At 50.7% G+C, this 12,356-nt stretch overlaps 1 protein-coding gene across 5 annotated transcripts in view; it reads left to right on the forward strand.

The window, feature by feature from the left end:
* CNTRL (centriolin) overlaps positions 1–11,660 on the forward strand; it is a 78,357-nt gene extending 66,697 nt beyond the window's left edge. For 4 of the 5 annotated variants that reach the window (XM_072842581.1, XM_072842582.1, XM_072842583.1 and 1 more), the window contains 13 exons: positions 567–682; positions 762–979; positions 3,151–3,308; positions 4,960–5,033; positions 6,204–6,392; positions 6,814–7,039; positions 8,306–8,511; positions 8,863–9,003; positions 9,588–9,860; positions 9,950–10,012; positions 10,569–10,775; positions 11,120–11,211; positions 11,385–11,660. In XM_072842581.1, coding sequence (XP_072698682.1) covers positions 567–682; positions 762–979; positions 3,151–3,308; positions 4,960–5,033; positions 6,204–6,392; positions 6,814–7,039; positions 8,306–8,511; positions 8,863–9,003; positions 9,588–9,860; positions 9,950–10,012; positions 10,569–10,775; positions 11,120–11,176 — 1,928 coding nt within the window. In that variant the 3' untranslated portion in view covers positions 11,177–11,211; positions 11,385–11,660. Of the gene's footprint in view, positions 1–566; positions 683–761; positions 980–3,150; positions 3,309–4,959; positions 5,034–6,203; positions 6,393–6,813; positions 7,040–8,305; positions 8,512–8,862; positions 9,004–9,587; positions 9,861–9,949; positions 10,013–10,568; positions 10,776–11,119; positions 11,258–11,384 lie in introns of all 5 variants that reach the window. The other variant, XR_012038564.1, reaches the window with a different exon arrangement.
* The last annotated feature ends 696 nt before the right edge of the window (positions 11,661–12,356 follow it).

Raw genomic sequence — 12,356 nt, forward strand, 5'->3', positions numbered from 1 at the left:
CCCAGGACCCCAGCATCAGGACCTGAGCTGAAGGCAGATGTTTAACCAACTGAGGCACTCAGGTGTCCCTTTCCTAGTTATTTTTATTAAAATTCATTTAGATAGAGTAATTGCTCTTAGAGCTAGATCTTTGTAATCTTATATTAAAATGTTTTTAACAAATTAATAAGTTTAACATTAGTAAGTTAATGTTTAGCAGTATTTTAAAGGATTTTTTTTTTTTTTTCATTAAAATACAGTTAGCTCCAGGGCGCCTGGTTGGCTCAGTGGGTTAAGTGTCTGCCTTGGGCTCAGATCATGATCTTAGTCCTGGGATCAAGCCCCACTTTGGGCTCCCTGCTCAGTGGGTAGTCTGTTTCTGCCTCTGCTCTCCCCTCTCTTGAGCGCGCTCTCTTTCTCAAATAAATAAAATCTTTTAAAAAAAGTACAGTTAGGTCCTTTAATTCAACACAATATATATGTTTTGATGGCCTGTTGTTTCTTTTTTCAACAGCATTATTTTCTGTTTCATTTTGTAAATGTTTCCAACTTCATATAATAGCATGGACCATGCTCTGTTCTCTTAGAACTAAAGAATATTCTGGACATGTTGCAACTTGAAAATAATGAGCTGCAAGGTTTGAAGCTCCAACATGACCAAAAGATGTCTGAATTAGAGAAGACTCGGGTTGAAGTGCTGGAGGTAATAAAGCCGTCTATACCCTTAGCCAACTGCAGTCTTTCTCTTTGGGCATGTGTGAGTTCCCTTTTATCTGATTTAGGAGAAACTGGAGTTAGAGAGTCTGCAGCAGGCAGCCCTGCGACAGAGAGGGGAGATAGAGTGGCAGAAGCAGCTCCTCCAGAGGAACACACAGGAAGTAGAGCGGATGACTGCTGAGACCCGAGCATTACAGTCGTGTGTTGAGTCTTTGTGCAAAGAAAAGCAAGATCTCGAAGAAAAACAGGACAGCTGGGAAAAGAAGTTGGCACAGACCAAACGGTGAGAGCAAAAACCAATAGGCTTGTTAAGATCCCTTCCTGAAGGCTAAAACATGATAATGCATGCCGTAAAAAAGAGTGGAAAATAGAGAAAAGGAGAAAAATAAATACTCCGTGAATTCAGTATCACAGTACAGCTCACCAGTAGCATTTCTGGGTGTATTTACTTTTAGGCTCCCCCCCCCCCCAAAGCACTTTATAAAATAACGTGTTGTAGATTTTTTTTTTTTTTTTTTTTAGGTGAAATAAATGCTGGAAGATACAACTTAAATGGAGGGGGATCCCTGTTTGTGGGTAGAAAGGCAGTACTGTTAAGATCCAGTTCTCCTCAAGTTGATACATAGATTCAGAACAATCACAGTCAAAATCTCAACAAGCTTTTAAAATAGAAATTGACAGTCAGGTTCTGAAATTCATGTGGAAATGCAAAGGATGGACATAGGATAGAATCTAAAATTTTATAGCTGTGGCACCAAAACAACCTTGAAACAGAACAAAAGTTTAGGTCTAACACTACCTGATTTCAAAACTCAGTATACAGCTGTGGTAATCAAAACACTGGTACTGGCGTAAAGATAGTAAAAGCAATCCGTGAACAGAATCGAAGGTCCAAAGTGCACAAACGTGTGGGCAACCAATTTTGACAGAGATGCAAAGGTCTCTTTTTCTGTAGAGAAAAGGTGGTATTTTCAAAAAATATTGCTGAAACAGTTGCATATCCAAAATCCCAAAAAATGAACTTCAGCCCACACCCATACCGTTCTTTAAAATTACCTTAAAATGGGCCATTAACATGAATGCAAAGCCTTAAATATAAAACTTCTAGGAAAAAACGGGGAAAAAAAACCTTTGTGACCTCGGGTTAAGCAGAGTGTTTCCTAGACCAAACACCCAAAGCATGGTCTAAAAGAAAAAATTAGTAAAATTGAACTTCATCAAAATTTAAAACTTCTCCTCAAAAGACACTGTTAAGATAATGAAAAGACCTGTCACAGATTGGGAGAAGAATCTTTGCAACCACAAATTTTCAATAACGAGCTTGTACCCAGAGAATATATATACAAAGAATTCTCCTAAGCCATTATGAGAAACCAAACAATCCAGTTTGTCAAATGGGCAAAAGATTTGAACAGACATTTCACTTAAGATGAATGGGTGGCAGGTAAACACACAAAAAGATGCTCAGCATCATTAACTGTTAGGAAAATGCAAATATAAACCATGATGGGATATCATTACACACCTATTAGAAGGGCCAGATGCTGGCTTGGAACTTTCATACGCAAATGTTAGACCACTTTGGAGAATAGTCTGGCAGTTATTTAAAAACTCTTACATTTACCAGAAGAGCTAGCCATTCCACTCCTAGTTATTTTTTCATGAGAATTGAAAGCATGTGTTCATACAAGGAATGATGTACTTTAATGTTCATAGCAGCTTTAACCTGGACACAACCTAAATGTCCATCAGCTCGTGAATGAGTAGACAAATTATAGTATATCCGTAGCGTGGAGTACTATTCAGCAATAAAAAGGGAGTGCAGTATTGGTACAACACCATGAACCAATCTCAAAGTGACTGTGCTCGAAAAAAGCCACACAAAAACAAGCCCATACTGTATGACTCCGATCATGTAAGAGACCGCTCACGCACGCCTGTGTTTTGGACAATTGTATTTCCTGCTTTTCACTAATCAGAAGGTAGCGATTTATTTTAATCACCAGATTTTTAGAATTCTGCGTGCTATCTATATTAAGGGTTTTATTTATTCCAAGAGACAGAGTGAGCGAGAGAGAGCACAGGAGCAGGAGCAGAGGGAGAAGCAGACTCCCCACTGAGCAGGGAGCCTGATGTGGGGCTCGATCCCAAGACCTCAGGATCATGACCTGAGCTAAAGGCAGCACTTAACCGACTGAGCCACCCAGGCATGCCACTCTCCACATTTTTATCCCTGATTTTTATAAAACCTTAATGAGTCGTTTTTCAAAAAACTCTCCTGTTGAGAAAGCTGAAAGTAAGATATCTTTTGAAAATGAGTTGAAGAACCTTAAATTTTGTCAAGATTCATAATCACTTGTGGTCCGTAACTACACTGAAAGTGTCACACGTGTGTCTTGTGTATGCTTGAACATTTCGTGTTTGGTGGTGTGACTTACTCTGCTGGCCTGGTAGGGTTCTAGCAGCTGCAGAAGAGGACAGCGAGATGGAGCGGGCACGCTTAGAAAAGTTGGAACTGGACGCCAGGAAGCTGCAGCAGGAGTTGGACCAACGAAACAGGGAGAAGCTCTCCCTGCATCAAGACCTGGCAGTGGTGCAGCAGCAGCTACAAGGTGCGGGGGTGGGGGTGGGGGGCTCTTTCCTTCTGTCCTTTCCTTCCCCTTCCCCTCCCATTATTTTTTACTGAGTATACAGCCTTGTGTTTTTCTTCAGATTTGGAGTCTATTATACAAAGATGAGAAGTCAGATTTTATAGGCTAAAAATATTGCCTTATCAAAGCTATATTAACACTTTCATAAACTATACAGAAAGCTTCTGAGACAGATATGCGCATTTGTAGAACTGCAGGACAGTCATGCCAGATCCCTGGGGAGGGGGCTCCTGGCACAACCCCATTTGTCTGCGAGTGCACAGGGGCCGTGTCTAGGCGTGCACACTCAGGACGGACGCCTGTCCACTTACCTGCTTTTTGGAGCAGACGTTTACCTTCCTCATCCACCAGCTGTTGGGGAAGGACGCAGGCCCTTCTTCAGGGAGGGTTTCCCAGTGGCCCTCCTCCATCATCATACCTGGAATCAGGAGTTTCTGCAGCCTCTTCTCTTTTCCACGTCTTGCTGAGGCAGAGTCTCGAAAAACAAAAACAGAACTCAGCTGTTCCCAGAAGAAATGTTAATCAGAGATCATCCCCACGGGGACTGCTGTCCATTCCGATGGAAACCGTCTTTGCCCCTTGGTCCCTGCCTCCTGGGTTCTTTTAATTGTTGGCTTTTCTTATTATCAAAATAATTCATGCTAATGGGTATGGGATTTATTTTAGAAGTGACAGAAATGTTCTAAAATTAGATTGTAGTGATGTTTGCACAGCTCTGTGAATATACTTAAAGCCAGTGAATTGCATACTTTAAAATGGGTGAAATGCATCGTATGTGAATTATATCTCAGTAATGCTGTTTAAAAAATTAGTTCATGTTCCTTAAAGAACAATTTAAAAACATAAGCAAAAAGAAGAAATAAAAGTTACTATTGACCTCACCCCTCAGAGCTAATTCCTGTTGACAGTGTGGTGATTATCCTTCCAGAGTTTTCCTTTGGGGTGTGTGTGTGTGTGTGTGTGTGTGTGTGTGTGTGTGTGTGGTTCTAAAACAAAAAACAAAGATGCAGATAATACCTTTATTACCAAATCTTGGTAATTATTCATGATTAGAAGTTAACTAAATACTTCTAACAATGTTCTTTTGAACACTTTCTGTGTCTTAGACAAGATGCAAGGATTTTATATGCTTTTTTTTTCATTAATCCTTGCCATATTTTTATGAGATAGAAACTGTTTCACCCATTTACAGATGAGGAAACTTAAGCTTAGTTTCCTTGTGACTTAAGTGAGAAATGACTTCCTCAAGGACCTAGAGCTGGTTAGTGACAAAGCCAGCATGCACATAAGATCTTTTCCCAGATTGTCTCCCTTTACATTTCTAGCAGCAGTGTAGAAGGTATTCATTTTTAAACCATGCACATCATCAACCCTGGGTATTATCTATAATTTTTTTTTTTATTATGAAGGTTTTGAACATGTAAATCTAAAAACCTGAGCTCCAAGCCCAGGTTGTACATGTTAACTCTTTCTTTTGATCTTTTAATAAGATGGTACAGCGTAGCCATACCTTTAACAGAAGTTTACATTCAGTTCCTACTTTTTTTGAGGGCTGATGGGAATTTAGAAAATGCATACAAGTATTTATGTAATGTAAATGTTATTTCTGTAGAAAAACAGGAAGCAGTAAACTCATTACAGAAGGAACTAGCTGATGTCCAGGAGCATTTGGACCTAGCAGAACAGGTAAACTTAATAAATGTAATCTTCTGGTTGTATCTTGAAGGCCTGCAGACAATTGGTTAAAATAACAAATCAGGTAGGTTGGTTCCTTTTCATACCTGCAGGTCTCATAGGGCCGTTGATGTGTAACACAGCCATCTGTCCACAAAACTATGGGTGCAGAGCAGTGATGTTCTCATTTATTTTAGCCCCAGAACTCTTGATTCAAAGTTCTACTCAAAGGTAATAAGTAAGATGGTGGCTAGACCAGAGCCTAAACCCTCGGCCAGCCTCCTGTGGGGGCTCCAGGCACCAGACGGACCATGTCTTATCCGTGGCACAGACCAGGCCTCCAGAGGCCCGGCTTAGACTTGGTCGCTTATTGAGCAACAGAGGAACGGCCAACTTCAGAGTAACCGGCCTGCATCTTGTCACATGTTTGTTCGGTGGAGCTGATTCTCGACCCTTCCACTTCTTATAGTCTCCTTGAAGATAACCGAGTGTTGTCCTATGAGAATAGTACTATATAATTTGAGTTTCAAAGGACCTCAAGCAAGTTCTGGGCCTCGGTTTCCACACCATGTAAATTAGAGGTTGGATTAGACCTCTGAATCCTTCCAGCTGCCTTTAGGATTCAGTGTTTCTGAGATGTCTAGAACAAAGTATTCCATCTTTAAAAGCTTCTTACATGAGCTCTAATGAATATTTTCTGTGTTGCTAGAAATATAGTAATGTTTTCAAAAATGTTTAATTTGGGTTCCTTGCAGAAAAAAGAATTTATTTTGTCATTTTTTCAGCCCACAAAAATGTTTCAAATAGTAACAACACCATGACTTTGAGGTTCATTTTCCATTAGAATTAAGCCTTATTCACAGCTCTCCGTAATCTTCCTAGCACTCTTGGAGGTGGGTGTTGTTTATTCCCACCTCAGTGACGAAGCAACTAAAATTCAGAAGAACTGGGCCTCTTAGGTTGTGACATCTTCTGTCATCTTACTTTTCAGATACTAATAAAAAGAGGAAAAGCTGATGATTAAATTGTAGTCTGGGTGCCTTAAAATAAGTTTGTTGGGATAATAAAGGATGTGGGACTTTGGTGCCTGTTGTGTCAGACTTGGCTGATACCAGGAGGGGCACTGGCAGCCCCAGAACGGAAGGCTTTGTGGGTAGTTTCCATTTGTTCTTTCACATACAGGAGGTGCTCTGCACCACCAAGCGCAAGGACGCACTGCTCAGCGAACAGACCAGGCTCGAGAAGGACGTGGGTGAATGGACGAAGAAGTTTGAAGACTGCCAGAAAGAAGGGGAGACAAAGCAGCAACAGCTTCAAGGGCTTCAGAAGGAGATTGAAGGAAACGAGGCGAAGCTAGCCCAACAAGAAATGGTACTACACATTTATGATTTTACAGCAAGGATCCCAGTGTCCCTCGGGTGAGCTTTTCCCCGGCAGAGGCTGTGCAGAGGATCCCCCCGTGGGGCTAGCTCCCTGGGCTACCCGCTTAGCCGGGAGGGATCTTACCCCGCTCTCTGACTCTCTGGGGAGTAGTATCTGTGGACCATTAAGACCACAGAACGCTGGTCCCGTAGAGAATCTGGATGGCGCCAGGCCACCCGCTGCACGAACCCCCTCTCGTGCCTGCGGGGAGCTGTCGGCACAGTTGGCCTCGGTAAAGGGAACTCCCGGTCTGTCCCTGTGCGCCTCTCCTGCTTTCTCTTGAGCTGGAACCTGGCTAGTGTCCATGACGGTTCCCTCATTGAGACACGCTGTGTTTGTTCTTTTATGACTAAGGTGGTTCTCTATTAAGATGTTTCAGAGACTCCAGAAAGAGCGAGAATGTGAAGAAAAAAAGTTAGAAGCTAGTAAAGTGACTCTGAAGGAGCAGCAGCAACAGCTGGAAAAGGAATTGATGGAGCAGAAAGGCAAGCTGGACCAGGTGCTCGCTAAGCTCTTGGTGGCTGAGGAGCGTGTCAGGACCTTGCAGGAGGAGGGAAGGTGGAGCGAGACCCTGGAGAAGACGCTCTCCCAGACCAGTACGTGTTCCCGAACATGGCGCTGCGGGAGGGGGGGCCACGCTGGTTGTCTTGTCAAGTGTATCGAGGAGACCCATAGCCTGGCCATGGCCCAGAGGTGTGCCGGGAGGAGATGCCCAGTTGGATCCTGCTAGCCCGTGAGAGGTGACAACAGGCGCAGAGGCACAGGGGGCATTTGTCTTTTGTGGAAATGGGATCTGATTCTTAGACTGTGAGGTCTTTGACTTCACCATATTGCCACCTTCGAGAATGTTGCCACAGGGAGAGACGTTAAGGCAAAGGAATTCCAGAAGGCACTTTGAAGGCTTTCGCTGAAGCACGCTGTTTTGAGCTTAGGAAACAATGATCCATTTCATCTCACCCAATCAAAAAACAACATTACCAATTCTGTCTGTGTCCCAATTTGACGTCGTGAACGGTACCAAAATACTGGGTACTTGCTGTCGTGTCGGTTGGCTCCCTCTTGAGCCGTGTATCCGTGACACTGACGTGGGAATCCAGGGTAAATGATTGTTCCCACGTCAGTAAATGATCTTTTCTCTTACTTACTTACTTACTTACTTCGGGGTTTAATAATGCTCAGAAAATGTTCTTTTCCCTGCGGTGGACTCAGTGAAAGGGTTAGGACTCCTAATTTTTCCCCGCAACTCTTGATACATTCAGACCCAACCATTTCGTGGTGAAAGTGAAACTCGCCAGATGTGCTGAGTCTGTCCACAGCAGACATGTGGAAGTGAAGTCTGCACGGGGTGTTGCTCCAAAGAGCGTGATTAGAAACATGGATTTTACGTCATGGTTCTTTTTAAGCACGACTTACCGAGTCCTCACCGTGTACTTCCTACACGTTTGCCTACAAGATTCCCATTGAACACTGGGAAGTAGGCGGCTCCTGTAGAAGACCGGGCTCGTGCCCGTGATCTTTCCACCGAGCTGCCTCCCGTGAAGGAGGGGTGTCGGCGCACCTCCCGGGGTTAGCGGCCAGGCGCATAGAAAGCCTTTCAGTCGTGTGTGCGTGTCCCCTGCCCCTGGGACCGTTCTCCCTGGTCTCACGCTCCGAGGGAAGGCAGGAGCTGTGTGTCGCTCCAGAACCGGCCCTGCAGGACCCAGCTGCGCCAGGAGGCCCCTTCCTGTGGGCCTCTTTCTGGGGTGATGTGGGTCGGGGCACGTAGAAGACCCGGGGAGCCGGCGTGGGTGGCACGTCATGACGCAGCCCGCCCGCAGCCCACCCAGGGCCTCTGGCTAAACTACTGAAAATGCTCATTGCAGAGCGACAGCTTTCAGAACGGGAGCAGCAGTTACTGGCCAAGTCAGACGAGCTGCTGGCCCTGCAGAAGGAGACGGACTCCATGAGGGCGGACTTCAGCCTCTTGCGCAACCAGTTCCTGACAGAAAGAAAGAAAGCCGAGAAGCAGGTGGCCAGCCTGAAGGAAGCCCTTAAGATCCAGCGGAGCCAACTGGAGAAGAACCTTCTGGTGAGTGCCTGCTGCCATGCAGCCTCCGAGGAAATAATGCATTTAGATTTTTAAACTAAAGCTCGCTGCTTCTGAGCGTCGAGAAAACAAATCACCTGTCCACCCAGTCCCTACGCAAAGGTCGCAAAGGTCGGTTCTGGTGTATTTGCGTGCACAACTCTGTCTTGGAGCTGGTGGTAGGTTTGCCCGCGTCTGGGGGAGCCCAGCTGGCAGCGGCGGCCACGTGAGCCGGCTACGTGGGCACAAAGGCAGGCGCCTCCCCCAGCCAGGCTGCAGGGGGCGCTGGGTGTGCGGTCGGGAGAGAAGGCTCCGGAGACGTTTTTTGCCCATCGTTCCCCTCCCCCTCGCTAGGAGCAAAAGCAGGAGAACAGCTGCATGCAGAGGGAGATGGCAACCATCGAACAGGTGGCCCAGGACAACCACGAGCGGGCCCGGCGCCTGATGAGGGAGCTCAACCAGATGCAGCGCGAGTACGTGGAGCTCAGGAAACAGGTGCGCCCCGGGGCCCAGGCCCAGGCCCAGGCCGGAAGGCTCGAGAGGCACGAACTCCCCCCTCCCCCCTCCCCCGGTCCCCCGCCCGCTGGGCTCGGACAGGTTGCCCTTCTTGGATAGTTCTTTTCACAGGAGTATTTCTTCATGGAGATTGTCAAAGCCGAGGATGACAATGTCCTTGAAGTCAAATGTGTTTGTAGAGTTAAAATTTAGAAATGCACCTCCACAAGGGAACAGCATTTGTACTTTTAAAATCTCCCTAAGTTCAGCAAGTTCTTTCTGTATGTTAGTTTTCAGAAGAAAAATGGCAGTTCTTCATGAAATTTTACCACGTCCAATAGAACTGTGTTGAAATGTTAGATTTTATGCCAGAAACAAGTCATTGCGGCCCAAATCCCCAGGAAGGAAGAGCTGACCCCAGGAGAAAGCCCCGTTCCTGTCATGGAGCCAGGCTGAGGGCAGGTGACGCTTAGACTGGGGGAGTCCTGTCCTGGGTGGAAAGTTCCACAAGCACATGACACAGGAGACCGTTCACTTCCCAGGGGTCCCCGACTTCACCTGATGGTATTTGACTCACTCCTCAGATGACAAACCAAAAGGATTTGGAAAGAAGACAGATGGAAATCAGTGATGCGATGCAAGCACTTAAATGTGAGGTGAAAGATGAAATCCGAACCAGCCTGAAGAATCTCAACCAGTTTCTTCCAGAGCTGCCAGCGGACCTGGAGGCCCTTCTGGAAAGGAATGAGAACCTTGGAGGAGGCTTGGAGAGCTTGAAAGAGAATTTCCCGTTTACCGTGAGCGACAGACCATCATCTTGCGAAGAGAAACTGAATTTTGGCCAGGCTCACGTGGCGGTAAGGCTGCGCCCACGGCCCCCTGGGCTTGGGGGGCGGCGGGGGGGGGGCCTGCGGGGACTCTGATGTGTCCCTCCCCCCTGGAAAAGGATGAACAGTGGCGGGGAGAGGCACTCCGGGAGAAGCTGCGCCACCGCGAGGACCGGCTCAAGGTTGCCCTCGAACAGTAGGAGGTGCTGGGTGGGGGGGGGGGCTCAGAGCTGGGCGCCGCCCGGTGAGTGGCAGGGGTCCGGTCCGTTGGAAGCCTCGGCTCCGGAGCTGGCCCAGCGTGCGTGTGGGGCGACGCTGCTTCGCCTCGGTCACACCTGAGGCCTTGGGACAGGAAAGCGCCACCGTGGTATGGGAGGGCCGGGTGGTCGAGAGGCTGCGGACCTAGAGGGCGGCTCGGGCGTCGCCGGGAGGCCGCTGGGCCCCGAACACGTGGCGTCCGGGAGCCCGTGAGGCCCGCGGGCCCGCTCCCCTGTGGGCAGCCTCAGATCTGGGGTTAAGGCTGTAGGTGACATGCGGGGGTGGGGGGGGGGCAGCGACGTGCTCGCGTGAGGCCGAGGGCTCCTCAGATGGAAGTTGGTCATCGGGGTTGGCTCCGGGGGCCTGGGAGGCCGGCTCTGGGGCCGCCCCTGGGTGTCCCTTGGAGGCGCAGGGGACGCACAGCGCCCGGGGAGCCCCGAGGGGAGCGGAACCGCCCGCCTCACGCCGTCCCGCCTCCAGGCCCAGCTGCGCCGCTGCATGTCCAAGCAGGCCGAGGTGCTGAGCGAGGGCCGGCGGCGCACGGAGGGGACCCTGCACAGCCTGCGGCGGCAGGTGGACGCCCTGGGCGAGCTGGTCACCAGCACTTCCGGGGACTCCGCGTCCACCCGCAGTCTGTCGCGCACCGAGGGCTCGCTCGCCGAGGACGAACCGCCGGGGCCCAGCCAGGTGAGCGCGAGCTCCCCGTCGCCCTGCGGGTCCCCGGGAGCGGGTGTGCGGGTGTGTGGGTGGGGACCGGGGCTGCGGGGGGTGCAGGGTGGCGGCGGGGCCCTCGGCCCGGGCCTCCAGGGCTTGGTGTGTGCGGCGCCTGCGGGCCGGCGTGTAGGAGCTGCACGTGCTGGGGTCGGGCGGCAGCGACCGAGGTGGAGGACGGGGCGGGGGCAGGAAGGGCCTTTCCCGACGCCGCCGCTGGAACCACGGAGAAGCGCGCCTCGGCCCGCGGAGGCCCCCACGGGAGGGGGCAGGGCGGGGCGCGGCCTTCCGAGCCTTGGTCTCCTGCTCCCGCCCTGCAGAGCTCCCGGCGGCTCCCCCGAGGCCCGTCGCCGCGGCTGGACGCGCACCGACCCTGAGGACCCGGAGGACCCGGAGGCCCGGCGTCCCCTCGGTACGTGCTGCCTCCCGGAGCCCCGCTGAGCGCGTCCTGGCGTCGCGTAAGCTTCTCCCGGATGACGGATGACGAGCCCCCCCCCCCCCCCCCCCCCCCGCGCGCGCGACCCCCGGCAGCCGCCCCGGCGCCCTCGGCCCCGCCGACACGGTGGCTCTTGCTGTGTGTGGCAGGAGCGCTTCCTCCGCGTCCGCGGACACCAGGCTCACGGGAAGGCGCGTCCATGCGGGAAGAGCCGCGAGCGGAACCCGGATGCCCGGGCTGGTCTCTGGGCCTTGGAAACGTGTTGCCGTAAAAGCAGCGCCCGCGGCTGCGGACTTGAAGCCCCGAACTGGTAAACTCGGCGGCTGCCGGGCGAACTGTACTCAGGACTTTTTTCACGGACACCGTCAGATTTTATTTTTGGAAATCTATTTTCATATGAAAATAAAAGATAAAAGCGCCTGTCACGTGCCTTTACGTTTCTTGGATGTGCAAAGGCCTCCGACCCCGCGCAGAGGGCGCGCCGCTCCGTCAGGCCGCGATGGGGGCTTGTCCTCAACCAGAAACACTCCTTGGTGGGAAATCAGCAGAATCTGACCTGGTGGGAAGTTCACACCGTTGGACTTTTAAATTGCTGAGCCACTGTAATTAACGGCTCAGCACCAGGCTCTGCAAATCTGTAATTTCCCTAAAAACAAGAATAGCAACTGTCGGGAAAGACCGCGTGGCAGGATCCTCCCCCGGCCATGGGCAGCCACGGGCGGTCCGCGCGGCCCCCTCCCCCCTCTTCCCCTCCCCCCCCTTCCTACTACCCACCCCCGGGGGGGCTCGGGCTCCTGCTCCCGCCGGGCTTCCCAGGCCTGGGCCGTCAGCATCGGGGTGAACGGGTTACACGCGAGGCAACGGAAGTGACAGAATCCGCGCGCACACAGGAGGTCCTAGGAGGCGTCTATTTCGGAAATAAAACCGGCCCCGGGGTCTTGCGCTCCGCACACTTCGCAGCCGCCGTGCCCGGTGCGGAGCGAGCGTGCGGTACCCTCTCATGCCTCGGGGCCGGACTGGACGAGGGGCCGTGACCCCGTGGGGCCGCCTGCAGTCCCGAGGGACACGGACCACCCCCCGGCCGGTGCGACGGGAGCGTCCCCAGCACCAGGAAAGGCCCC

This window comes from Canis lupus, chromosome 10, assembly GCF_048164855.1.
Source record: "Canis lupus baileyi chromosome 10, mCanLup2.hap1, whole genome shotgun sequence".
In the NCBI taxonomy this organism is placed as follows: Eukaryota; Metazoa; Chordata; class Mammalia; order Carnivora; family Canidae; genus Canis; species Canis lupus.